The following is a 27,481-nucleotide window of genomic DNA, read 5'->3' as shown; positions in this document are numbered from 1 at the left end:
TGCACTAAATCACAGATTGGGGGCATCATTGCGCATGTTTTCACACGTCATGAAACACATCGAGGGAACAAATGTCATCTACTTTCTGGATCGTTTTTCAAAATAAAGGTTGGTTACACACATCTTATGTTAGTTCCAACATTGCCACCTGCTGCTGTATCATATTGTAGCTGCTAAAAGGAATCAAATGTTTTAAAATAATGATTTAAATCAAACTTTACCTCAGAAAATTCATATTTACTATTTAGTTCAAGTACAACAATACAGACTCATCATACAACCTGATTTAAAAAAGTATAATTCACTTAAAAGTACATCAAATAGTAGGCTAAGGGTTAGTAGTCTCAAAACTAACTGAAGCACCACACTGAGAATGCACTCTAACGCTGAACAATGTAACAGTAGAAATATTTAAATATCTGAATATAGAATAAATAAATAGCCAAAGGAATTTCAGATAGTCCTGAGTAATAGCTAAACAACTTAGTGTTCTACGCAGAGTAACAAGCATGCAGTGAGCATATAATGGTTTATGTTGTCCTTCACAGTAACCTGTAAGCACTGGCTTCTCCTTTCAGTAACTACTGGGGTTCAGGATCAGATCTCTGGAAAAGAAACACAGATTGTCAGACAAACCAGAATGGAATACATGGAATATGAATGCACAAGTAAAGAATCTAAAGTCTTTGAGACACACACTTTTTTTTAGGTGTTTGCGCCAATGATGTATATAAACCCTGGATTGCAAATGCTTTGTATTGGCCATTGAGAGGCTTTGAAGCCACCGGTCGGCCATATTGGCTCTCACCAGTAGGAGCAGTCCTCCATAGGAATGAATGGAATTCTAAAGTATTTCAATTAAATGTTTCAAGGACAAAATTACATGTATTTAAGTATATTTGTTGTTGCAGTGGGGACCGTAACTTTACTCATCTCAAAAAATAATACTTTAATAAAAGAAAATTAAATTTTTTCATTTTTATATTTAACTCATATAATATAATTTAATTTATGTTTAACTCAAAGTATGCATTCAGGTTCTGTAATATAATACATGTGGCAAAAAACAAATAAATTCACATCTAAAACTTCCAAAATATATATTTTTTTTTTACAACGGTGGGGGAGTGGCAAGATGGAGGCATGGTGGCTTCAAAACAGCGCCCCCATTTCAATCATCTACTATATAAATCATCGGTTTGCACACAGCTTTGACTTACAATGATGTTTACAATAATATAACAATCAATCATGGAATGAGATTTGAGACGTTGCTTTATCTGGCAAGATTTTTGGGGAAAGGTATGGTATAAATTATGAAATTATTCTCAGAGCGCTGCATGACATTGAATCAATGAGTTACTCTCCTAAACAATTGCATGTGTCCCATAAGCTTGTAGACTTGTGTCGTTGTCGATTCCCTATGGAGTACTATCTGATGATTTAATTTCTCAAGATGTTGTGAAAAGTTCTGCAGACCAGAGACAGGTTCCAGTAGCCTCTCTTCCCATCCACACGCAGTACGTCCCGGAAAATCCACACCAGCGACTCCAGAGGAAGCTGCAAGAAAGTGCATCAATTCAATGGTTCCAGTGTTTTAGCTGCCTATTTAAATATTTCAATGTCTTTCTCACCACACGTTGTTTTTGGATATTCAGCATTGCAGAACAAATTGTATTTTTGTAAATTTAAGTTTGACACAGTGGTGCATCTGGCTTCCGGGTTCAGCGAGCAGTGTGTCGAGAAGCAATGCGGCTTGGCAGGGTTGTGTTTCAGGGGATGCATGGCTCTCGAACTTCGCCTCTCCCGAGTCCGTAGGGGAGTTACAGCGATGGGACAAGACTAACTACCAATTGAATATCACAAAATTGGGGAGAAAAAGAGGTAAAAAGTACGTCAAAAAACGTACGTTTACAATTGTTATTTAGAAAATAATGACAAATGACATGGACCAAATTATTAGCACCCCAGATCTAGTACTTGGTTGCACAGCCTTTGACCAAGATAACTGCAGATGAAAACTTCTTGTAGCCATCAATGAGCTTGCTGCACCTTTATCCTGGAAATTTGGAACACTCTTCAGCAGCAAACTGCTCTAATTCTTTAATGTTTGAGGGGTGCCCTGTATGGAGCAATTTCAGTGCCAACAGAAATTATCATTTGAATTCTATCATTTTGAATTGGGATTCGGATATTGAATTTAATATTTTTTAAATTTGTAATGCAGATATTAATCATTTAATTCATAAATTCAACTTGCATTTCCTGAAATCTGAATTGAGTGAACATACAGCATTCAGTAAAATATTTTTTTATTGACTATTCAAATTCGATATTTATATATTCAGTTTCAATATGATAGATATTTCATTAATTGTCTATCAAGTTTACAAACAATAATTTCAAGTTTATGAAAATGTCATATTCAACTTCTTAGATGCATTTACATTTAGTTTTTAAATTCAGCTCTCTAAATTCAGATTCAAAACCAGAGACATCCGGGTACTTTGCCAGCCAGTAAAAGTAAAGAACAGAAAGAATCAAACGCTCTCTGTAGTAAACAAGCTTTTGGCGGTTTCTGAAGCCGATGTGGCATGTTGAATTTATTTACTTCCTATGAATTTGGCTCTAGCGTTTGAACCGTTTTGGCTATAAACTATTATGACCCCATTCCTGAAATATAGACATGTCTTCGGTTCCCCTCTATAATGAACACATGCTACATTAGAAGGGAGTGACACAAAAAAGTGGCTCCCATAAGTAAACATTGCCCTGTCACAGCCCTTCTAAGCACAGCCTTTCCACTCCCTGTTTAATCTTGCTCTTATGACTGACTGGGTTAGAACCAGGTCTCCTGCATATCACAAGACTGTGTTAGTCCACTTAACTAAAGCCCATAGGGATTAGTTCAGGAAGCTAACACAAGTCTTCAAGTCTCCAGCAAGGTTACTCTTAAAAAGAGAGTTAAATTAAGAGAGTTAAATTTCACCCCCCTTTGACCTCATACTCAGAGATCATGGCACCAATTTAACTGATTGGGGTTCATATCAGGCCTCCTGCACAAGACCACTTTCTGTGGCAAACAGAAACAGAATGATCTGTGCAACCCATTTAATGAGAGTGCAACAGACGTGGTTTGGTGATCCATGCATGTGATGAGCAACCTGGCTGAAGACGTGTTAAGTTTAACCCAGGTCTCCGCTTTTGTGACAAGTCACTTATCACATAAGCGTGGTCACCAAACCACCTGTTAGACTTCACCCTCATTTTACCTCCCCCTTGAAGACTCATCCACCAGGGATCAGGACCAATGCCTAGGCTTTAGCTCAACAGGCTAACACAGTCTTAACCCATTGTCACGTTGACCTTATCATGAGTTCCTTTTCCAATTATAATGTGGGAAGGTAAAAATTCGTTCAAAATTATATTTATTTTAAAATGTTGATAACTTCTCCCTGCCATTCTCCTGATGATAAGACATGTGAAAAATGTTTTGCTAACATATGATGAGGATCCCTGGTGGGCCGGTTTGCCTGGGCGGGGATCCCTGGGCAAGGAAAGGTTGAAGACCCCAGGTCTACAGTGATGGTGCACATCCTAACCTGTCAAGCCTGCTCAAAACAGTCAGAATGGAAAGGAATAAACCAGAGAGAATTCTGATTGAATTGAATGGGTTCGAATTCTATTCATTCTAATTCTGGGACTCAAAAACCGGCATATGTTTCCCGAGGCTGAATATGATGAAGAGGGTAAAGGGGTATGAAGATAGTTCAATAAACCCAACCCCTGACAGCCTACCATTCCAGTCAGCACTCTCTCTACTTGCACCAGCTAGGTCGCCATGTCCATTTACAGTGCCAGGACTGTGTTGGTGTCCGTGAAACTGTCGCTTTGCTCTTCTGCCATGTCAATGTACAGAAAAGAGGTCACCATTGCCCTCTTCCCTAAACCTTCCTCCTCTTTCCTGTGTTCAGATAAGAGAGGAACCGAGCAACGAGCTCTCGACCACCAACAGGCTTTGCTCACCCAGGCACCTGTCCAGAGCTTCCTGAATTCTTAATTGCTGTTCTTTGGTTCACCACTGCATCAATATAAGGATGTTTAAAATCTTCACCTGCAATAACTTCTACATTATCAATCCACTCTGGACCAAGCATCATGCCAGCTGAACTGAAAACACAACCCCTACACACAGAGGGTAATGTTCAATGTGGAAAACATCCAAACTGTTAAAAACACATGGACCCAGTGTTCATATGAAAACCCCAGTAGTGTGGAGCCATTCCCCTTACAACTAGGGCCAGGAGTTTTTCCTTGGTCTTGTCACGTGGTGAGGAAAAACTCCTGGCACTGCCTAGCATTACGCCGGGTGGAGAAGTGTGAAGTTGCCCCTAGATGCTGATGTTGGGTCAGTTTAGCATTTTTTCCCACAAGTGGTAAAGGTTAGGATTGGGGGAGAGGAAGCTGATCCTAGATCTGTATCTAGTCGGAACTTCACCCTGGAACACTCAGTGCAGCACAACGTCCTGTGGCCTGCCGCCAGTGTGGACGAGGAGATGCTTTTTCATGTGGCCGGACTGGGTGAAGCACTTCCCGCAGTAGACACAGTGAAATGGTTTCTCTCCGGTGTGCACCCTCTCATGCATCTTCAGCTGGTGTCTGTGGGAGAAGCGCTTGGTGCAGTGGCTGCAGCCGTACGGTTTCTCCCCCGTATGGACCCGCATGTGCCTCTGCAGGTGCGCCGGCTGAGGGAAGGGCTTTCCACAGAGGCTGCACCGGAGCTGCCTCTTGGTGGAGTGAGACGTCAGCTGTTGTGGCTGCTTTTCTATGCCTTTCGGTGAAGAAGTGGCGCTTATGTTGAAATTTGGGAAGGGAGCTGGCTTCCCTCTTTGGGGAACCTGGAGGAGAGTAACACTTGGGGATGAAAAGCTGTTTAGGGAGGGCAGTCTGTTGAAATCTGACATCTTGGACCTTGATCCTACAGTTGTGCCTTGCTCTGCATGTTGAGTGTCAGGGAGACACTTTGTCTGACCAGACTCCATTCCCCCTCTTTCTCTGTTGTCCACAAGCTGCCTGCTGTCTGAACAAACCTCTCCAGATGTCGCCTCTTGGCCAGTTAGGCTCCATTCTGAACTCATATCTGCCTCCACTTTAATGGGAACTGAGTCCACCATCACCACATCAGGCAGCCAGTCCAGAGAGCCTGAAGCAGACATGCAGACCCCAGAGTTACCAGACACCCCTCTCCTCTCTGGATGTCCAGACAGCCTTTTGGAGTCTGGCCCTGCATTGTGAGGAGCATTCACAGTTGGGTTGTCAGTCTCTTGGTTCTCTGTCCATTGGGACAGGCTGTATGATATGGGTTGATGGTCAGTTTCCCAGGTCACACCCTCAGCAACCGGATGGTCCTGTCTTGCTCTGTTGTATTGTGATGCTGGATGATGGAACGTCTGGTTTTCAGGTTCTAAATTGAGTGAGGTGTCTGGAGCTCTGTGTCTGTTGCCCTGCTGGTCCAGAGGGTCTGTGATTTCAGTAGATGATGAAGCACCTGGTTCTGCCACAATGATCTTCTCACTGCTCTCATTGACCAGTTGGACAATCTCTGAAATGGGGCAGAGTAAAGAACATCAGTGTCCTTTCGTGGAGACTGATTCTTCTTTGCCTTGTTTAATAGTTATGGGTAATGACTAAGAAAGTAATACAATACTGCAATACACACTTAAGTCTTTACTTAACATAAAGTGTAAACTGCATAGATTTGATAAGTTGCACAAAAATACCTTCCGTTCTATTGGTGTCAAGGTTCTCCATTTTGATAAGAGGTGCCTCTTGCATATCTGCCATCTGTTTTGTATTCATCAGAAACAATCTATTAGAAACATATCTCCCAAACCATTTGAAATATGAGAAAACAAATCATATATTTGACCGTGTCTATGACAACTGACCTGCATGCTCCCATCCTGGTCTGTTGCTGTGCGTCCTGAATCTCTCCAGCTGGTGACATCCTGCGTTAAATTGCCCCTTTCACTGTCGGCAAAACAATCCTCCACTGCACCAGAAAACACAAACTCTTATAAACGTTACATATTCTACATGACCCATTCTTTTGAACGTGTTGAAATATGTTTGTTTTTTACTACAATATCCAATATATTCTACATGACCATTATTTTTAACGTGTTGAAATATGGTTTTAAAAAACTACAATATCTAAGTCTGCCTGAAGACTTTCCTACTAAGCTCTCTCTTGCTCGGGCAACACGATGGGTGTCGCGCCTGAGAACTATGCGTCGCATGGCTCCGATTTTCTCTGTGCCCCGTTGAGAACTCTGGTATTTTGTCAAAAGCAGCTTCCTCCGCAGGTTGTCGATTTCTTTTTGACTATGGGAAATTTCCAAACGTAAAGCAGCATGGCCGTCATCTACAAGTTTGCAGATTTCGGCAACGGCTGCATTCGCCAAAACCTCAATGATGGAGGCTAGCTGAGCATGAAAGACGACGGTATCGGTCATGTTCTTGGCACTATGTCTAACTTAAACACTTATGTTATAGTAATTTGCATTGCAGTGTTCAATCAACGTCCTCAAAGTTCACACGGTATGCTTCAAACATAAATATATTTTATCTGTGGAGCTAGACACAATAAGGATTTTCCACAACAGTGGAATTTGCTGTTCGCCTTCAAAATAAATGTCCTCCATTGGAAGTGATTCAAACGGATACACATATTGTAATCATGACATATTTGGACTAGATAATGCTAAAGATGAAATAGCTAGTTCATTTGATACAAAAAAGTTACAATCTGTTTAAATCGCACTGTGGATGTATTATACTTTAGAATTGCATTAGGGGCGTACTCAGAAGTTTGGACACACCTACCCATTCAAGGGTTTTTCTTCATTTGTACTATTTCCTACATGGTAGAATAATAGTTTAGACAATAAAAATATGAAATAACACATGGAATCATGTAATAACCCAAAAAGTGTTAAACAAATTTTATATTTTTTCAAGTAGCCACACTTTGCCTTGACAGCTTTGCACACTCTTGGCATTCTCTCAACCAGCTTCATAAGAAATGCTTTTCCAACAGTCTTGAAGGAGTTCCCACATATGCTGAGCACTTGTTGGCTGCTTTTCCTTCACTCTGCGGTCCAACTCATCCCCAAACATCTCAATTGGTTTGAGGTTGGGTGATTGTGGAGGCCAGGTCATCTGATGCAGCACTCCATCACTCTCCTTGGTCAAATACCCCTTACATAGCCTGGAGGGGTGTTTTGGGTCATTGTCCTGTTAAAAAAAAATCTAGTCCCACTAAACACAAACCAGATGGGATGGCGTACCACTGCAGAATGCTGTGGTAGCCATGCTGGTTAAGTGTGCCTTGAATTCTAAATAAAATCACGGACTGTCACCAGACCCACGGTGGGAACCACACATGCGGAGATCATCCGTTCACCAACACAATCTCACATTTGGATTCATCAGAGCAAAGGACAGATTTCCACCGGTCTAATGTTCAATGCTTGCGTTTCTTGGCCCAAGCAAGTCTCTTCTTCTCATTGGTGTCCTTTAGTAGTGGTTTCTTTGCAGCAATTCGACCATGAAGGCCTGATTCATGCAGTCTCCTCTGAACAGTTGATGTTGAGATGTGTCTGTTACTTGAACTCTGAAGCATTTATTTGGGTTGCAATCTGAGGTGCAGTTAACTCTAATGAACTTATCCTCTGCAGTAGAGGTAACTCTGGGTCTTCCTTTCCTGTTGCGGTCCTCATGAGAGCCAGTTTCATCATAGTGCTTGATGGTTTTACAACTACACTTGAAGAAACTTTCAAAGTTCTTGAAATTTTCCAGATTAACTGACCTTCATGTCTTAAAGTAATGATGGACTATCATATCTCTTTGCTTATTTGAGCTTTGCTTGCCATAATATGGACTTGATCTTTACCAAATATGGCTATCTTCTGTATACCACCCCTACCTTGTCACAACACCACTGATTGGATCAAATGCATTTAGATGGAAAGAAATTCCACAAATGGACTTTTAACAAGGCAAACCTGTTAGTTGAAAAGCATTCCAAGTGACTACCTCGTGAAGGTGGTTGAGAATGCAAAGCGTGTGCAAAGCTGTCATGGGAAAGGAAGGCTACTTTGAAGAATGTAAAATATATTTTGGATTTGTTTAACACTTTTTTGGTTACTACATGACTCCATTTTGTTATTTCATAGTATGTCTTCACTATTATTCTACAACTCAGAGAATAGTAAAATACACTGCTCAAAAAAATAAAGGGAACACTAAAATAACACATCCTAGATATGAATGAATGAAATATTCTTATTAAATACTTTTTTCTTTACATAGTTGACTGTGCTGACAACAAAATCACACAAAAATGATCAATGGAAATTAAATGTATCAACCCATGGAGGTCTGGATTTGGAGTCACACTCAAAATTAAAGTGGAAAACCACACTACAGGCTGATCCAACTTTGATGTAATGTCCTTAAAACAAGTCAAAATGAGGCTCAGTACTGTGTGTGGCCTCCACGTGCCTGTATGACCTCCCTACAACGCCTGGGCATGCTCCTGATGAGGTGGCGGATGGTCTCCTGAGGCATCTCCTCCCAGACCTGGACTAAAGCATCCGCCAACTCCTGGACAGTCTGTGGTGCAACGTGGCGTTGGTGGATGGAGCGAGACATGATGTCCCAGATGTGCTCAATTGGATTCAGGTCTGGGGAACGGGCGGGCCAGTCCATAGCATCAATGCCTTCCTCTTGCAGGAACTGCTGACACACTCCAGCCACATGAGGTCTAGCATTGTCTTGCATTAGGAGGAACCCAGGGCCAACCGCACCAGCATATGGTCTCACAAGGGGTCTGAGGATCTCATCTCGGTACCTAATGGCAGTCAGGCTACCTCTGGCGAGCACATGGAGGGCTGTGCGGCCCCCCAAAGAAATGCCACCCCACACCATGACTGACCCACCACCAAACCGGTCATGCTGGAGGATGTTGCAGGCAGCAGAACGTTCTCCACGGTGTCTCCAGACTCTGTCACATCTGTCACGTGCTCAGTGTGAACCTGCTTTCATCTGTGAAGAGCACAGGGCGCCAGTGGCGAATTTGCCAATCTTGGTGTTCTCTGGCAAATGCCAAACGTCCTGTACGGTGTTGGGCTGTAAGCACAACCCCCACCTGTGGACGTCGGGCCCTCATACCACCCTCATGGAGTCTGTTTCTGAACGTTTGAGCAGACACATGCACATTTGTGGCCTGCTGGAGGTAATTTTGCATTGCTCTGGCAGTGCTCCTCCTTGCACAAAGGCGGAGGTAGCGGTCCTGCTGCTGGGTTGTTGCCCTCCTACGGCCTCCTCCACGTCTCCTGATGTACTGGCCTGTCTCCTGGTAGCGCCTCCATGCTCTGAACACTACGCTGACAGACACAGCAAACCTTCTTGCCACAGCTCGCATTGATGTGCCATCCTGGATGAGCTGCACTACCTGAGCCACTTGTGTGGGTTGTAGACTCCGTCTCATGCTACCACTAGAGTGAAAGCACCGCCAGCATTCAAAAGTGACCAAAACATCAGCCAGGAAGCATAGGAACTGAGAAGTGGTCGGTGGTCACCACCTGCAGAACCACTCCTTTATTGGGGGTGTCTTGCTAATTGCCTATAATTTCCACCTGTTGTCTATTCCATTTGCACAACAGCATGTGCAATTTATTGTCAATCAGTATTGCTTCCTAAGTGGACAGTTTGATTTCACAGAAGTGTGATTGACTTGGAGTTACATTGTGTTGTTTAAGTGTTCCCTTTATTTTTTTGAGCAGTGTATAAAGAACCCTTGACTGAGTAGGTGTGTCCAAACGTGACAGGTACTGTTCATATTGCAATGGGGTATCAGCCTACTTAGAGCTTAATGTGGCTCATTTCAGTCCCACAATATGCGCTACAATGCTAATATATGTGTAAACTCTTCAGAATTGTAATCTGTTGGCGTCACTGAGTAGGCTGATAACCCATTTCATGGACCCAAGATGCATAGGTAAGGCTGTACAGTGCATATAAGTATGCCCCCAATGCAATTCTAGTCTAATACATCCACAATGGAATTAACTGTTTTTTTGTATCAAAATAACAAAATTGTCTTTTGTTGAATTTATATAACATTCCAACCTATTATTAAATATGTTTATTTTGTGTGCTGAATTAGTTTTATACACGTGTGTTTTATTATAATGTATACAGGGCTCTCTTATAAAATAGATTTGTGACTCTCAATAATAACTTGTTTAGCATTATCTAGTCAAAATAAGGGGTGCATTCGTAAATTACCTCCAGTGTGTCAAAGTGCGGTCTAACCGTTTTCACATTCAGTGTTGTCAGATCGTTCGTTTGTAAATTCAGAGGGTTTCTTTCTGGCCGAGGAGTAGGGTTGATCCGAGCTTTCTGACCTCACAACTGCAGTCAAGCGCAGAAGCAAACTGGCTAAAGATGGCTAGTTTGCTAGCTACTTCCAGACACAAATGAGAAACCACCTCACTCTGACCATTTTATTAACCCGAGCAGAGCTAGTTAGGCTGTTTTCATGTTGTCATCTAGAGCATTAGTGACTAACAGTGCTGCTAGCAACAATTGAATAACGTTTTTTGTCAAGCTTTGCTGACACCCGTCATATTCAACTAGTGTCGCGTGTTAGTAAACTCAGTTATTCTGTGCTCTGAATTTACATACGCACCCAAGGCATCCACTTGTATCCGTTCGAAGTCAGTCAATTGGGAGCTTTTATTTTGAAGACAACCAGTAAATTCCACTATTGTGGCTAACCATTATTGTGGCTAGCTTCTCGCAGGTTCTCTTTTTTGTTTATTTTTGTTCCGGAAACAAAAATGTCTTAGTGGATCATTTTTTCAAAATAAAAGGTGAGATTTCAAAATAAAGATTGGTTACACACACAACTTATGTTAGTTCCAACATTGCTACCTGCTGCTGTATCATATTGTAGCGACTGAAAGGAATCAAATGTTACAAAAAAATCAGCCTTTTGACTTTCAATTAAGTGAATTAAAACAAACACTTTGTCCTCCAAATATGATTATTTTACTATTTGGATCAAGTAGAAAAATACAGAATCAGCATACAACCTGAATTTAAGGGGAATAAATACATTCCTTCAATTTAAAGTCAATTGAATAGTAGGCTAAGGGTTAGTAGTCTCAAAACTAACTGACGCACCACACTGAGAACGCACTCTAACACTGAACAATGTAACAGTAGAAAGATTTAAATATCTGGATATAGAATGGATAAATAGATAATGGGATTTCGTATTGTCCTGAGTAATAGCTAAACATTGCCTTTTGTTTTTACAATAAATTACAACATTGTAAATAAAAATAAACATTTGTAATAATAACATTGGTAATATGGGTGTAAGTAGCGCAGCAAGCATGTAGTGAGCATATAATGGTTCATGTCGTCATTCACTGTAACCTGTAACCACAATGTACTGGCTTCTCCTTTCAGTAACGACTGGGGTTCAGGTTCAGATCTCTGGAAAATAAACACAGAACAGAACAAACCAGAATGGAATACATGGAATATGAATGCACAAGTAAAGAATCTTAGGTCTATGGGACACAGACACTGAGGTGTCTGCGCACAGTTTTGACATACAATGATATTTGTAAGACTTTAAGATTTTTGGGGAAAATATGATTCATGAAATTCTCCTCAGAGCACTGAATGACATTGAAAAAATGAAAAACCACCAGTCTCTGGGATCGCGCCCAGGCTCTGTCGCAGCCGGCCACGACCGGGAGGTCCATGGGGCGACGCACAATTGGCCTAGCGTCGTCCGGGTTAGGGAGGGTTTGGCCGGTAGGGATATCCTTGTCTCATCGCGCTCCAGCGACTCCTGTGGCGGGCCGGGCGCAGTGCGTGCTAGCCAAGAGGGCCAGGTGCACGGTGTTTCCTCCGACACATTGGTGCGGCTGGCTTCCGGGTTGGAGGCGCGCTGTGTTAAGAAGCAGTGCGGCTTGGTTGGGTTGTGCTTCGGAGGACGCGTGGCTTTCGACCTTCGTCTCTCCCGAGCCCGTACGGGAGTTGTAGCTATGAGACAAGATAGTAATTACTAGCAATTGGATACCACGAAAATTGGGGAGAAAAGGGGATAAAATTTAGAAAAAATGAAAAACAATTGTCTGAAACTGAGGCTGAGGCTTTTTTTTTTGACTGAAAGAATTCAGACCCCTTGACTTTCTCCACTTTGTTAGGTTACAGCCTTATTCAAATATTGATTATTAATTTCCCCCCGTCAATCTACACACAATAACCCATAATGACAAAACCAAAACAGGTTTTTAGAAATGTTTCTAATAAAATAAAATAAAGTAAACTGAAATAAGTATTCAGACCCTTTACTCAGCACTTGATTGAAGCACCTTTACCAGCGATTACATCCTCGAGTCTTCTTGGGTATGACGCTAGAAGCTTGGCACACCTGTATTTGGGGAGTTTCTCCCATTCTTCTCTGCAGATCCTCTCAAGCGCTGTCAGGTTGGATGGGGAGCGTGGCTGCTCAGCTATTTTCAGGTCTCTTCAGAGATGTTCGATCAGGCTCAAGAACGGGCTCTGGCTGGGCCACAAGGACATTCAGAGATGTATCCTGAAGCAAATCCTGCGTTGTCTTGGCTGTGTGCTTACGGTCATTGTCCGGTAGGAAGGTGAACCTTCGCCCTCAGTCTGAGGTCCTGAACGCTCTGGAGCTGGTTTTCATCAAGGACCTCTCTGTACTTTGCTCCATTCAGCTTTCCCTCGATCCTGCCTAGTCTCCCAGTCCCTGCCGCTGAAAAACATCCTCACAGCATGATACTGCCACCAAAATGCTTCACTGTAGTGATGGTGCCAGGTTTCCTCCAAATGTGACACTTGGCATTCAGGCCAAAGAGTTCAATCTTGGTTTCATCAGACCAGAGAGTCTTGTTTCTCATGGTCTGAGAGACTTTAGGTGCCTTTTGGCAAACTCCAAGTGCGCTGTCATGCATCTTTTACTGAGGAGTAGCTTCTGATTGGAGTGCTGCAGAGATGGTTGTCCTTCTGGGAGGTTCTCCCATCTCCACAGAGGAACCCATCGGGTTCTTGGTCACCTCCCTGGCCAAGACCCTTCTCCCCCGATTGCTCAGTTTGGCCCAGGCGGTCAGCTTTACAAAGAGTCTTGGTGGTTCCAAACTTCTTCCATTTAAGAATGATGAGGCCACTGTGTTCTTGGTGACCTTCAATGCTGCAGAAATGTTTTGGTACCCTTCCCCAGATCTGTGCCTCGACACAATCCTGTCTCTGAGATCTAGGGACAATACCTTCAACCTCATGGCTTGGTTTTTACTCTGACATGCACTGTCAACTGTGGGACCTTATACAGACAGGTGCCTTTCCAAATCATGTCCAATCAATTGAACTTACCACAGATGGACTCCAATCAAGTAGTAGAAACATCTCAAGTATGATCAATGGAAACAAGATGCACCTGAGCTCAATTTCGAGTCTCATAGCAAAGGGTCTGAATACTTGTTATTTATTTTGATTAAATTAGCAAACATTTGTAAAAACCTGTTTTTTGCTATGTTGTGTGTAGATAGCTGAGGACATTTTTATATTTAATCCATTTTAGAATAAGGATGTAACCTAACAAAATGTAGAAAAAGTCTATAGGGGTCTGAATACCTTCCGAAGGCACTGTATGTCATCGTGGTTACGAACCTTCCCTGTGGAGTATGTCCTAATTTTTTTAATTTGTCAAGATGGTGTGTAAGGTTCTGCAGACCAGAGACAGGTTCCAGTAGCCTCTCTTCCCGTCCACACGCAACACATTCTGGAAGATCCACACCAGTGACTCCAGAAGAAGCTGCAAGCAAGTGAATCAATTCAATGCTTTCAGTGTTTTAGCTGCCTATATTGATGAAATGTTTGTCATTGGTCCCTAAAGCAGTTGTTTTATATATAAATATATAAAAAGAAGATAGGTAGTCACTAGGTAGGCTACATGTCAAACATTTATGGGCGATTCCTCACAAAATTCCTTTTTGGGGGATTTTCACTCAATTTAATCCATAGAAGGGTTCTTTGGAGGAAGTATTGTTGACATGTATCTTAAATAATAATTTAAAAGAATATGAATTGTTGGAATATTTGGCTTACCCAGGACTCCTGCAAGACACCATATTATGTAATTTGTCAGTGCATACCAAAGATCCAGAGTGGGATCTCTGCTGCTTTTATGATTAAATGTTTAAGCATTTCCAAGAGAGTGAATGTGAAATTGGATTCAAAATAGTGATTTGCAGGATGTGCAATGATAGACGTAAAAGGAGGGCTGTGATTGGTTACATTGCCAATTTATCTGTATAAAATTGGACATAAATGTAAAACTACCACAACTTTGATTTGCCTGTAAAGTACGTTTGACAATAATTGTAAAAAATAAGCCCAATAAAAAAATAGTATACTTTGAATTAGGGATGTGACAAATGGACAATTTTGCTTAATAATGTTTAAACGGACATTTTTTTATATCGTTTTTCCGTTAAAACGACACGATATTTTTTTAAATAACACGTTAATTTACAATGCAGAATAAGGGTCCTATTAACTATGTATGACCGCCAGGGCCGGGCAATTAAGTTATATATACAGCCACCCTTTACAGACGTAGAACGCAGCTACAGATAGCTAAAACTGATAACTTTTCAGACAATAAAAAAAAAGTGCCGCATCAGGTCGGTACCTTTTCAGCCAGTATAATTCTGCTCCGGTGTAAAATGTACTGTATTTTTTCCCCAGACAACAATAAACATCGCTGATTGATATGTTTTTTTTTAATGGTATGGTAGCTAGATGCGTTTTATTTCTACAACATGTCTCGGTAAATCACGGTATTTAACAAACGTTAGTCATTTTTTTAGGAGAGTGGACTGCGCGCAAGCAGCAATTATTTGATTGATAGTTCTGGTTGCATAGTGATAGATCTTAGTCCTGCTTCAGAAGTGGCATAATGACATTCCTTTACAGACAAATAAAATATCCGTTCATATCACCAGATAAAGTTTCGTGTTGGTATTTTAAAAATCGTAGTGTAATACCTACCCTAACAGACAGAGAAACAAACATGCAGTAGCCGACGGGATTTGAAGGGGCCACATTCCATTATGTCTGAAAAGCGTAATCGATACAGGCTACCGGAAGCCTACTATAATTTCATATGAGACAAAAAGTTCGAGTAGACTACCTCGTGCCTGCAAGACTGACTGTAGAAATCGGTGCCATGAATTGGCTAGGATCTTCTACACGCAACAGACCAAAGACTGAACACACACTAGCTTCATTAGCGAAGAGACAGTTGGCAGGCCAGCGTGAACGAGAGAGAAGCAGAAGGCAGAAGCGTGCTCTGTTTTGTTAATCTGCATCTCGCAATGTCTTGTTTTACAAATTCGCCTCTTCCTCTCTGGTTTTATTTGAATTACACAACTCCCCCAGGCCTTTATAATAAACACGGGAAATAATACACTATATATACACAAAGGTATGTGGACACCCCTTCAAATTATTGTATTTGGCTATTTAAGCCACAACCTTGTATACAATTAACCACACAGCCATGCAATCTCCATAGACACAGTTGCAGAAGAATGGCCTTACTGAAGAGCTCAGTGACTTTCAATGTGGCACCATCATAGAATAGCACCTTTCCAACAAGTCAGTTCATCACATTTCGGCCCTGCTCAACAGCATTTCGGCCCTGCTCAACAGCATTTCGGCCCTGCTCAACCGCATTTCGGCCCTGCTCAACAGCATTTCGGCCCTGCTCAACTCTTAAGTGCAGTTATTGCGAAGTGGAAACCATCTAGGAGCAACAACAGCTGTGAAGTGGTAGGCCCCACAAACTCACAGAACAGGACCGCCGAGTGCTGAAGCGTGTAAAAAGAATGTAAGAAATGTGTTACTGCAATCAAAATACTACTCATATTACAGAGCAAGCAGTAAAGTTGAATATGACACCAAATGTTGCTTTGTAGCACCTACAACTGAAATATTTACTCTTAAAAGGAGGCCTGGTAAGGCCAAAATGTCACAATTTTTTGTATTTATTTTATTTAACTAGGCAGGTCAGTTAAGAACAAATTCTTATTCACAATGACGGTCTACCAAAAGGCAAAAGACCTCGCGCGGGGACGTGGGCTGGGATTTAAAAAAATAAATATATAACACATAAATATAGGAAAAAACACATTGCGACAAGAGACAACACAACATAGAGACCTAAAACAACAACATTGCAACAAATATTCCAACTAAAATTAAATACTTGTCAATTATGCTTTAAGATAAATGTCAAATATATCCCAACAATCCTTCCTCCAAAGAAACATTCAATAGATTACATTTCACAAAAAAAAAAATGTGTTCCTAGTTTCGTGAGGAATCATCCTTATATAAGTATATGTATTAAATGAATGGTCATCTAAACGTTATTTTCAGTAGAATCGTGTATGGAGAATCCAAAACAAAGTGAGCGGTTTCAAATGCTGACATTAGGAAAGCAGGAAAGTGATTTTCTGGTTGTTCTATGTGAGATAAATCTACTTACCTCCAGGAGATGAAGTTTCCCCAGACCATGGTACCTCTGGGGATTCTGGGAATAAATGAGAGGTGATTGAGTAGCTTGGGTCTACAATGCTGGTGCACATCCTAACCTGTCTAGCCTACTCAAAACAGTCAGAATGGAAAGGAATAAACCAGAGAATTCTAATTGAATGGGTTCTAATTCTATTCATTCTAATTCTGGGACTCAAACTCATTGCAACTGTAAATAGAGAAGGGTTTTCCTAGGCAGAATATGATGGGGAAGGGTAGAAGGGTATCAATATGGCTTGATTTTACTCTCTACAAATCCAACCATATTAAACCCTGTATCACAACCATTGACAGCCTACCATTCCAGCCAGCACTCTCTCTCCCTGCAACTGCTGGGTCGCCAGGTCCATTTCCAGCCCCAGGAGTGTGCTGGCATGCGGGAACCCTGCGCCTTCCTCCTCCTCCTCCCCGGCTCTGTTCGTCCAAGTAAAAACATAAACGAGCAACGAGCTCTCGACCACCAACAGACCTCGCTCGCCTAGGCACCTGTCCAGTGCTTCCTGAACACTTAACTACTGTTTGATATGAATACAATTGGTAACAAATTCATAAGGATGTAGCCTAGCAGTAGGTAGCCTAGCAGTAGGTAGCCTAGCGGTTAAGAACGTTGAGCCAGTAACCGAAAAGTTGCAGGTTCAAATCGCAAAGCCAACCAAGCTGAAAAATCTGTTGATGTGCCTTGAGCAAAGCACTTAACCCTTATTGCACTTAAGTTGCTATGGATAAGAGCTTCTGCTAACTGACTAAAATGTAATGTTTAAGATCTCCAGCTTTAATAATATACATTAGCAGTCCACTCTGGACCAAGCATCAAGCCAGTTGAACTGAAAACACAACCACTACACACAGAGGGAAGCGTTCAATGTGGTAACTATCCAAACTGTTAAAAACACATGGACCCAGTGTTCATATGAAAACCCCAGTAGTGTGGCGCCATTCCCCTTACAACTAGGGTGGAAGAGGAACTAGACACATGGGAACAGGAACTATGGGGGAAGACCAGTTTTTCCCTGGTCTGGTCACGTGGTGAAGAAAAACTCCACTTAGGGCAGCACAACATCTTGTAGCCTGCCACCAGTGTGTACGAGGAGGTGCTTCTTCATGTGGCCGGACTGGGTGAAGCACTTCCCGCAGTAGACACATTGAAACGGTTTCTCTCCGGTGTGCACCCTCTCATGCATCTTCAGCTGGTGGCTGTGGGAGAAGCGCTTGGTGCAGTGGCTGCAGCCGTACGGTTTCTCCCCCGTATGGACCCGCATGTGACTCCGCAGGTGAGCCGGCTGGTGGAAGGGCTTTCCACAGAGGCTGCACCGGAGCTGCCTCTGGGTGGAGTGAGACGTCAGCTGTTGTGGCTGCTTTTCTATGCCTTTCGGTGAAGAAGTGGAGCCTCTGTTGAAATTTGGGAAGTGGGCTAGCTTCCCTCTTTGGGGAACCTGGTGGAGAGTAACCCTTGGGGATGAAAAGCTGTTTAGGGTGGACAGTCCATTGAAATCTGACATCTTGGACCTTGATCCTACAGTTGTCCCTTGCTCTGCATGTTGAGTGTCAGGGGGACACTTTGTCTGTCCAAACTCCATTCCCCCTTTTCCTCTGTTGTCCACAAGCTGCCTGCCGTCTGAACAGACCTCTCCAGATGTCGCCTCTTGGCCAGTTATGCTCCATTCTGAACTCATATCTGCCTCCACTTTAATGGGAACTGAGTCCACCATCACCACATCAGGCAGCCAGTCCAGAGAGCCTGAAGCAGACATGCAGACCCCAGAGTTACCAGACACCCCTCTCCTCTCTGGATGTCCAGACAGCCTCTTGGAGTCTGGCCCGGAATTGTGAGGAGCATTCACAGTTCGGTTGTCAGTCTCTTGGTTCTCTGTCCATTGGGACAGGCTGTATTCTATGGGGTGATGGTCAGTTTCCCAGGTCACACCCTCAGCAACCTGATGGTCCTGTCTTGCTCTGTTGTATTGTGATGCTGGATGCTGGAAGGTCTGGTTTTCAGGTTCTATATCGAGTGAGGTGTCTGGAGCTCTGTGTCTGTTGCCCTGCTGGTCCAGAAGGTCTGTGGTTTCAGTAGACGACGAAGAACCTGGTTCTGCCACAATGATCTTCTCACTGCTCTCACTGACCAGTTGGACAATCTCTGAAATGGGGCACAACATCAGCTTCCTGTAGTGGAGACCAATTCTTCTTTGCCTCATTAGTTATGGCTTATGACTAAGAAGTGTATCAAATACTACAATAAAGGCTTTACTCAACAAAGTGTAAATTGGATAAATTTAATAAAATACCTTCTGTTCTGCTGGTGTGAAAGTTCTCCATTTTGATAAGAGGTGCCTCTTGCATGTCTGCCATCTGTGTTTTGTATACATCAGGAACATTTTATTAGAAAAATATCCCAACAGCATTTTAAATATGAGAAAACAATGGATTAGGGACATTCCGCCACCCAACACATTTTCGGATGGGCCGTTAAACGGGTGTCCGTCCTGACTCTGTGGTCACTAAAGATCCCATGGCGCTTATTGTAAGAGTAGGGGTGTAAACCCCGGTGTCATGACTAAATTCCCAATCTGGCCCTCATACCATCATGGCCACCTAATCATCCCCAGCTTACAATTGGTTCATTCATTCCCCCTCCTCTCCCCTGTAACTATTCCCCAGGTCCTTGCTGCAAATGAAAATGTGTTCAGTCAATTTACCTGGTGAAATAAAAATCCCACCACCACCTGAAATATGCAAACATAAATTATACACTTTACCGTGTCTATGTCCACTGACCTGCATGCCCCCATCCTGGTCTATCCCTGTGAGTCCTGCGTCTCTCCAGTTGGTGACATCCTGCATAAAGTTGCCTCCTTCACTGTTGGCAAGACGATTTTCCACTGCACCAGAAAAGAGATCCCTTCATAACCGTTATATATTATACATTACCAATTATTTTTAACGTGTTTAAATAAGGTTTAAAAAAAACACAATATCCAACTCTGCCTGTTGACTTTCCTACGAAGCTCCCTCTTCCCCGACCAATATGACCGCCGTCCACGCGCCTGTGAACTGTGCGTCGCAGGGCTCCAAATCTCTCTGCGCTCCGTCGAGAATTCTGGAATTTTGTTAAAAGCAGCTTCCTCCGCAGGTTATCGATTTCTTTCTGATTATGGGAAATTTCCAACCGTAAGGCAGCATGGCCGTCATCTACAAGTTTGCAGATTTCGGCAACGGCTGCATTTGCCAAAACCTCAATGAGGGAGGCTAGCTGAGCATGAAAGGCGACAGTATCGTACATGTCCCTTATGTTAAACACTTATGTTAAAGTAATTTGCATTTAAGTATTCAGTCAAAGTCATCAGACTACACAGTTCACACCATATACCGTATACATCATACACATCTCGTTTGTTTTTGTTACGCTACTTCCTAGATCTTTTTTTAGAACAAGGGTTGGCTTTTCAAAATAAAATGTTGGTTACACACACGTTATATGTTGGTTCGAACATCCAACATTGCCACCTAATGCTGTATCATATTGTAGCCGCTACTGAAATGAATCAAATGTTGTTTTATCAGCCTTCTTTGACTTTCAATTAAGTGAATCAAAAAAATACTGACCTCCAAAAATAATAATGATTAAGTAAAATAAAATACAGAATACGCATACAGCCTGAATTTAAAAGGAATAAATGTATTCCCTTCAGTTAAAAATAAGTAAATCAATAGAAAACGCTAAGGGTTACTAGTCTCAAAACTAACTGAAGCACCACACTGAGAATGCACTCTAAAGCTGAACAATGTAACAGTAGAAATATTTAAATATCTGAATATAGAATATGAATAAATAGCCAATGGGATTTCAGATTGTCCTGAGTAATGGGTAAACAACTACACCGAACAAAAATATAAATACTACATGTAAAGTGTTGGTCCCATGTTTCATGTGCTGAAATAAAATATCCCAGAAATGTTCCATACGCACAAAAAACTATATATATATATATATAGCCTTATATATATATATATATATATAAGGTATTGTTACCCACAGATGCGTATCTGTATTACCAGCTGTGAAATCCATAGATTAGGTCCTAAAGCATTTATTTCAGTTGACTGTGAATAAATACAGTAATATGAACTGTAACTCAGTGAAATATTATAAATTGTTGCGTTCATATATTTTTTCAGTGTAAATAACATTTAGGAGATTTGATTTTACAATAAATGACGCTAAATACAAACACTGCTAACTAGATGGTAACTTAACATGAAGTAATGTTGTGGGGCTTGCTTTAGCTTTTAAAGTATTTTTGTGGTAGTGGAAGAAGTTCAAGTTTCACTTTACTATTTAAAGCAAATAGTACAATTAAAATGTAGCAAAACAATTGGTCTGAATACTTTGATAGACTACTATATAAACCTTATTTCTTTGGATTGTGTGGCAGTTAGATCACAAAAATGTCTAAACTACAGTAGGTGAGTGTGAAAACTGGAAGAAGAAAGACAAAGCTATCTTCTGTCAGACGATGGTAATAAAAGGCTGGATCATGTGGACAACACTCGAAGGAAAGCAAAGAAACTCAATCATCCATGCTTAGGTTTCAGATAAATAAATGCATGATTTACTTTTGTAAAACATTCAGTGTAAATCAAGTTAGATTTTTGTTGAATGATGATATAATGATCAAACAGTACAGAGTATTGTAGGAAACTCACAAGTCTGCTGTTCAAAGTCAGAAACTCAAATATTATTTTGGACTTGTCTTGTTGGCAATATGCCGTCCATCTTTAGTCAGATGCCCTGTCGTTTCCCCTGCTGCATATCCATTCATTAATTCAAGCTTTGCTAACATGCTTGTTTCTGGTTGTGATCTGTCATAAAACGAGAGAAAATAAATAATGATTCTGCAACCTTTTTGCTTTCTGAATATAGACTTGCTCTTGTGGTGGAAGGGAGGAACTCATAAGGAATTAGAAACATTTAGGCTATTATTTGGGGAGGGAAATATGATGATACATCTAGTGATGACAGATCTTTAAAAAGTATTTTAGTGGTAGTTGAACTATGTATAATAGGTTTGTATGTAGACCTACTGATAGCTAGCTGTAGTTGTATCTAATAAATAAACTATTTAGGCTAACAGTGATCACCATTTCAGCTTGAATAGCAGTGACGTAGAGGACGACGTCATACACTAAGTTTCTGTCTAACCTGTTGGGGAAGTGGTCAGAGGTTTGAATGAAAAGAAAAGCAGAAAGGCATGACATTTTAGGCCGAGCCCTACCCATGCCGGTGACGTTCAGGCCCTACCAGCGCCCGATTGCTCAACACAGTAACTTCCTGTTAGTATCAACAGCTGATCTCGGTCTGTCCCTTGCTTCCTGCGCTGCCCCATGCGCTCCTCTGCTTGAGTATCTATGGCATTGGCTCCGTTTAGACGGCTCAATGATGAGACATGAGAGCTGACGTTAGTTAGCTACTTTTTGTCACTAAACTCTGACAAAGAGCTGTAACTTTTGATTGATATGCTAATGTATACATTTGAGGTTGATATAAGTTCAATAATTTGAATTTAAGATAGCCTGAACATGTGAAAGCTGATTTGGTGTCTCCAGCTTGAACGGTGCAGTTATTTTATGCAAATCTGTAGTTGATAAAGATCTTAAAGAGTGAAGTTAGGATAGCCTGAATGTTTTAAAGTTGGTCATGTAGCAAGACCATTTTGAATAGCTACCTCTGTATTCCTATGGTTCTCATTCAAACCCATGTTCATTTCTACCAATTTTTTGTGTATATATATAGTATCAAATCTTTTGACAAACAATCTAAGTAGGGCCCGTCTGAACATATCAATGTTGGTTTGAAGTTGATCATTTAAATAGTGAAAGAGGAGATACTGTAAATGTAGATTTTGTTTTTTACCATTTTGGCATATGACACTTTTTTTGCCATTAAAATGCATTGGTATCCATAGCAACGGCTTCGTTTGGGCACCTCAATTACGAGACATGACAGCTGTTAGCTGACCTTAGTTAGCTGCTTTTCTTCACTCTAAACTCAGACAAACAGCTGTAACTTTTTGATTGGTAGTAGATAATTCTGTTCTGATTCCAGATTTAAATACCAGAGAAGTAGACCTCAATGTCATACCCTATAGGTTTTAATCTAAAGTGCTGGAAATGTGGTCAAAGTTAAGGATTTCCGTCAAAAGTTGCATTGTTAACCGTGAATGGATGTTGGAAGTCTGGGAGTTGATGATGTCACAATAGGACCTTTACAATGTTGAATAAAAACTATGTAAGTAAATAAGGGACAAAAAGCTTAGTAGTTTAAAAAGTACAAAAGCTATAAAAAGTTGTATGCAAGCACATTGGTCCTGACCGCTCTGCACGTTTAAAGTTTGAATGGCGTTTCTAGCTTAAATAATAATAATATAAAGTATGACGAAGATTTAAAGTGGGGTCTCGTGCTTCGCAAACCGCACTAATAATTACATTGCAATAGCAGTATAGCAATCACACAGCAAGAATATAATGGTTTATGTAGTCATTCACAGAAACCAGTAACCACAATGTACTGGATTCTACTTTCAGATACTACTGGATTTTCCTGGCTACCAACTCTTTGCTCTGGCCAAACCCTACGCCACTCCCTCAGACGTCAGTTTCTTGAGAGCAATGAGTCCAGATTGGAGTACCTCACCGACCCTTTACTGAATGCGAACACATTCAGGGCCATCTGATTGGTCCAGAAAACGATTGGGTTGGGCCAGAGTCAGAAAACATGTGATTAAAGCTATGGTTTGAAAATTCGTCATTGGCATGGACACTCTTAATTGGTTAGAGACGATCCAATCACTGATGACTTTATTTTGTACAACACCCATAGTGCCCCTCATCACCACAAATGACTGTATGTAGTGAACGACAGAGCAGCTGAATAATTTAGTGTGAGTCGTCAGGCTAGCTCAGGATCGAGTCTTCTTCATAACTTATACATTATCTATCCACTCTGGACCAAGCATCAAGCCAGTAAACTGAAAATACAACCACTACACACCAGAACCGTTCAATGTGGAAACCAATCAAACTGTTAAAAACACATCGACTCAGTTTTCATATTGGATCATTCATCCCCCTCCTCTCCCCTGTAACTATTCCCCAGGTCGTTGCTGCAAATGAGAATGTGTTCTCAGTCAACTTACCTGGTAAAATAACGGATAAATAAATAAATAAATATGAAAACCCATGAGTGTGGAGCCATTCCCCTTACAACTAGGACCAGGAGTTTCCCCCCAGTCTGGTCACATTCTGAGGAAAAACTACTGGCCCTGCATTTCATTACACCAGGAAGAGTAGTGTTAAATTGCCCCTAGACACTGATGTTGGGTCAGTTTAGCATTTCTTTCTACTAATGGTAAAGGTTAAGATTGTGGGAGAGGAAGCTGATCCTAGATCTGTACCAAGGGGAAACTTCACCCTGGAACACTCAGGGCAGCCCAATGTCCTGTGGCCTGCCACCAGTGTGGACGAGGAGGTGCTTCTTCATGTTGCCGGACTGGGTGAAGGACTTCCCGCAGTAGACACAGTGAAATGGTTTCTCTCCGGTGTGCACCCTCTCATGCATCTTCAGCTGGTGGCTGTGGGAGAAGCGCTTGGTGCAGTGGCTGCAGCCGTACGGTTTCTCCCCCGTATGGACCCGCATGTGACTCCGCAGGTGAGCCGGCTGGTGGAAGGGCTTTCCACAGAGGCTGCACCGGAGCTGCCTCTTGGGCGAGTGAGACGTTAGCTGTTGCGGCTGCTTTTCTATGCCTTTTGGTGAAGAAGTGGAGCCTCTGTTGAAATTCGGGGAGTGGGCTGGCTTCCCTCTTTGGGGAACCTGGTGGAGAATAACCCTTGGGGATGAAAATCTGTTTCGGGTGGACAGTCCATTGAATTCTGACATCTTGGACCTTGATCCTACAGTTGTCCCTTGTTCTGCATGTTGAGTGTCAGGGGGACACTTTGTCTGTCCAGACTCCATTCCCCCTCTTCCTCTGTTGTCCACAAGCTGCCTGCCGTCTGAACAGACCTCTCCAGATGTCGCCTCTTGGCCAGTTATGCTCCATTCTGAACTCATATCTGCCTCTACTTTAATGGGAACTGAGTCCACCATCACCACATCAGGCAGCCAGTCCAGAGAGCCTGGAGCAGACATGCAGACCCCAGAGTTACCAGACACCCCTCTCCTCTCTGGATGTCCAGACAGCCTCTTGGAGTCTGGCCCTGCATTGTGAGGAGCATTCACAGTTGGGTTGTCAGTCTCTTGGTTCTCTGTCCATTGGGACAGGCTGTATTCTATGGGTTGATGGTCAGTTTCCCAGGTCACACCCTCAGCAACCTGATGGTCCTGTCTTGCTCTGTTGTATTGTGACGCTGGATGCTGGAAGGTCTGGTTTTCAGGTTCTATATTGAGTGAGGTGTCTGGAGCTCTGTCTCGGTTGTCCTGCTGGTCCAGAGGGTCTGTGGTTTCAGTAGATGACGAAGAACCTGGTTCTGCCACAATGATCTTCTCACTGCTCTCACTGACCAGTTGGACAATCTCTGAAATGGGGCACAACATCAGCGACCTTTAGTGGAGACTGATTCTTCTTTGCCTTATTAGTTATGGGTTATGACTAAGAAGTAAATCAGATACTGCAATAAACATTGAAGGATTAGTCAAGCAACAAAGTGTGAATTTCATAGATTAGATAAGTTTAACAAAAATACCTTCTGTTCTACTGGTGCCATGGTTCTCCATTTTGATAAGAGGTGCCACTTGCATAGCTGCCATCTGTGTTTTGTATTTATCAGGAACATTTTATTAGAAAAATACTCCCAACACCATTAGAAAATTGAGAAAATAAATAAAATACATTTGACCATGTCTATGACAACTGACCTGCATGCCCCAATCCCGGTCTGTTGCTGTGCGTTCTGAGTCTCTCCAGTTGACTACATTCTGCGTAAAGTTGCTCCCTTCACTGTCGGCAAAACAATTCTGCACTGCACCAGAAAAGAACAACGCTCAAACGTCACATATTTCACATGACCCATTCATTTTAACGTTTTGAAATAAGGTTAAAACCTACAATATCCAAGTCTGTCTGTTGGCTTTTCTACGAAGCTCTCTCTTGCCGGGGTAAACTTATCGGTGTCCACGCGTCGGTGAACTGTGCGTCGCAGGACTCCCAATTTCTCTGCACTCCGTCGAGAATGCTGGAATTTTGTCAAAAGCAGCTTCCTCCGCAGGTTGTCGATTTCTTTCTGGCTATGGGAAATTTCCAACCGTAAGGAGGCATGGCCGTCATCTACAAGTTTGCAGATTTCGGCAACGGCTGCATTCGCCAAAACCTCAATGATGGAGGCTAGCTGAGCATGAAAGGCTACAGTATCAGACATCTCATTGGCTCTATGTTAAACGCTTACGTTAAAGTAATTTGCATTGCATTGTTCAGTCAACGTCTTAAGACTAAGTTACACGGTTTCCAACATAAACCGTACGCTTCTTCACACAACTCTTCTTGTTCCGGAAACAAGATGTCACCTACTTCCTGGACCGTTTTTCAAAATAAAGGTTGATTACACACGACTTGTGTTAGTTCTTACATTGCTACCTGTTGCTATATCATATTGTAGCTGCAACTGAAAGGAATATTATTATATTTTTAAATCAGCCTTCTTTGACTTTCATTGAAGTATTGAATTTAATCAAACACACACTTTGTCCTCCAAAAATGATTATTTTACTATTTAGTTTAAGTACACAACAAACAGAATAGGCATACAACCTAAAACGAATAAGTTCCAGCAGTTAAAACTTAGTAAATCAAAGAGTAGGATACGGGTTAACTGAAGCACACAATGAGAATGCACTCTAATTCTAAACAATGTAACAGTAGAAAAATATATACACTGCTCAAAAAAATAAAGGGAACACTTAAACAACACAATGTAACTCCAAGTCAATCACACTTCTGTGAAATCAAACTGTCCACTTAGGAAGCAACACTGATTGACAATAAATTGCACATGCTGTTGTGGAAATGGAATAGACAACAGGTGGAAATTATAGGCAATTAGCAAGACACCCCCCAAAACAGGAATGATTCTGCAGGTGGGGACCACAGACCACTTCTCAGTTCCTATGCTTCCTGCCTGATGTTTTGGTCACTTTTGAATGCTGGCGGTGCTCTCACTCTAGTGGTAGCATGAGACGGAGTCTACAACCCACACAAGTGGCTCAGGTAGTGCAGTTCATCCAGGATGGCACATCAATGCGAACTGTGGCAAAAAGGTTTGCTGTGTCTGTCAGCGTAGTGTCCAGAGCATGCAGGCGCTACCAGGAGACAGGCCAGTACATCAGGAGACGTGGAGGAGGCCGTAGGAGGGCAACAACCCAGCAGCAGGCCCGCTACCTCCGCCTTTGTGCAAGGAGGTGCACTGCCAGCGCCCTGCAAAATGAACTCCAGCAGGCCACAAATGTGCATGTGTCTGCTCAAACGGTCAGAAACAGACTCCATGAGGGTGGTATGAGGGCCCGACGTCCACAGGTGGGGGTTGTGCTTACAGCCCAACACCGTGCAGGACGTTTGGCATTTGCCAGAGAACACCAAGATTGGCAAATTCGCCACTGGCGCCCTGTGCTCTTCACAGATGAAAGCAGGTTCACACTGAGCACGTGACAGATGTGACAGAGTCTGGAGACACCGTGGAGAACGTTCTGCTGCCTGCAACATCCTCCAGCATGACCGGTTTGGCGATG

General features: G+C 42.2%; 3 protein-coding genes across 11 annotated transcripts; all 3 read right to left on the bottom strand.

Moving 5' to 3' along the window:
* Nucleotides 1–22: 22 nt before the first annotated feature.
* On the bottom strand, nt 23–20,753 carry LOC129845374 (zinc finger protein with KRAB and SCAN domains 1-like). 8 transcript variants are annotated; one of them, XM_055913286.1, is made up of 6 exons: nt 19,693–20,753; nt 19,483–19,586; nt 18,993–19,056; nt 16,661–18,844; nt 13,777–13,921; nt 10,779–11,571 (listed from the first exon to the last, which is right to left on the bottom strand). In XM_055913286.1, the coding sequence occupies exons 1-4, from the start codon at nt 19,985–19,987 to the stop codon at nt 17,751–17,753; spliced, it is 1,557 nt and encodes a 518-aa protein (XP_055769261.1). In that variant the 5' UTR covers nt 19,988–20,753; the 3' UTR covers nt 10,779–11,571; nt 13,777–13,921; nt 16,661–17,750. The 8 variants fall into 8 exon arrangements, with proteins under 8 accessions (XP_055769255.1, XP_055769261.1, XP_055769254.1 ...); XM_055913279.1 differs by lacking the exon at nt 19,693–20,753 and having other exon boundaries at nt 16,661–16,705; nt 17,007–18,844; nt 19,483–19,648; XM_055913280.1 differs by lacking the exons at nt 10,779–11,571; nt 19,693–20,753 and adding an exon at nt 23–605 and having other exon boundaries at nt 19,483–19,648.
* LOC129845381 (B-cell CLL/lymphoma 6 member B protein-like) lies at nt 2,296–6,654 on the bottom strand. Its single transcript, XM_055913295.1, has 4 exons — nt 6,224–6,654; nt 5,949–6,052; nt 5,781–5,844; nt 2,296–5,602 (listed from the first exon to the last, which is right to left on the bottom strand). The coding sequence occupies exons 1-4, from the start codon at nt 6,513–6,515 to the stop codon at nt 4,509–4,511; spliced, it is 1,554 nt and encodes a 517-aa protein (XP_055769270.1). The 5' UTR covers nt 6,516–6,654; the 3' UTR covers nt 2,296–4,508.
* A 2,787-nt stretch (nt 20,754–23,540) lies between the features above and the next one.
* LOC129845366 (B-cell CLL/lymphoma 6 member B protein-like) lies at nt 23,541–26,272 on the bottom strand. 2 transcript variants are annotated; one of them, XM_055913261.1, is made up of 4 exons: nt 25,809–26,272; nt 25,619–25,722; nt 25,447–25,510; nt 23,541–25,278 (listed from the first exon to the last, which is right to left on the bottom strand). In XM_055913261.1, the coding sequence occupies exons 1-4, from the start codon at nt 26,116–26,118 to the stop codon at nt 24,185–24,187; spliced, it is 1,572 nt and encodes a 523-aa protein (XP_055769236.1). In that variant the 5' UTR covers nt 26,119–26,272; the 3' UTR covers nt 23,541–24,184. The 2 variants fall into 2 exon arrangements, with proteins under 2 accessions (XP_055769236.1, XP_055769237.1); XM_055913262.1 differs by having other exon boundaries at nt 25,619–25,717; nt 25,809–25,896.
* Between the last annotated feature and the right edge of the window lie 1,209 nt (nt 26,273–27,481).

This window comes from Salvelinus fontinalis, unplaced genomic scaffold (genome assembly GCF_029448725.1).
Source record: "Salvelinus fontinalis isolate EN_2023a unplaced genomic scaffold, ASM2944872v1 scaffold_0285, whole genome shotgun sequence".
Lineage (NCBI taxonomy): Eukaryota > Metazoa > Chordata > Actinopteri > Salmoniformes > Salmonidae > Salvelinus > Salvelinus fontinalis.
The sequence above is the reverse complement of the archived record's forward strand: the minus strand, read 5'-3'. Positions and strand labels throughout refer to the sequence as shown.

Excerpts from the sequence above, each read along its gene's own strand:
- LOC129845381 (XM_055913295.1), bottom strand. The coding sequence starts at position 6,515 with ATGACCGATACCGTCGTCTTTCATGCTCAGCTAGCCTCCATCATTGAG. Across the intron at positions 6,053-6,223 it reads CTTAGTAGGAAAGTCTTCAG|TGGAGGATTGTTTTGCCGAC; the intron begins GCAGACTTAGAT and ends TTTCTGGTGCAG. Across the intron at positions 5,603-5,780 it reads TGACACCAATAGAACGGAAG|AGATTGTCCAACTGGTCAAT; the intron begins GTATTTTTGTGC and ends GCCCCATTTCAG.
- LOC129845366 (XM_055913261.1), bottom strand. The coding sequence starts at position 26,118 with ATGTCTGATACTGTAGCCTTTCATGCTCAGCTAGCCTCCATCATTGAG. Across the intron at positions 25,723-25,808 it reads AACAGACAGACTTGGATATT|TGCAGAATTGTTTTGCCGAC; the intron begins GTAGGTTTTAAC and ends TTTCTGGTGCAG. Across the intron at positions 25,511-25,618 it reads ACCGGGATTGGGGCATGCAG|ATGGCAGCTATGCAAGTGGC; the intron begins GTCAGTTGTCAT and ends TACAAAACACAG.
- LOC129845374 (XM_055913286.1), bottom strand. The coding sequence starts at position 19,987 with ATGTACGATACTGTCGCCTTTCATGCTCAGCTAGCCTCCCTCATTGAG. Across the intron at positions 19,057-19,482 it reads ACCAGGATGGGGGCATGCAG|ATGGCAGACATGCAAGAGGC; the intron begins GTCAGTGGACAT and ends TACAAAACACAG. Across the intron at positions 18,845-18,992 it reads TCACACCAGCAGAACAGAAG|AGATTGTCCAACTGGTCAGT; the intron begins GTATTTTATTAA and ends GCCCCATTTCAG.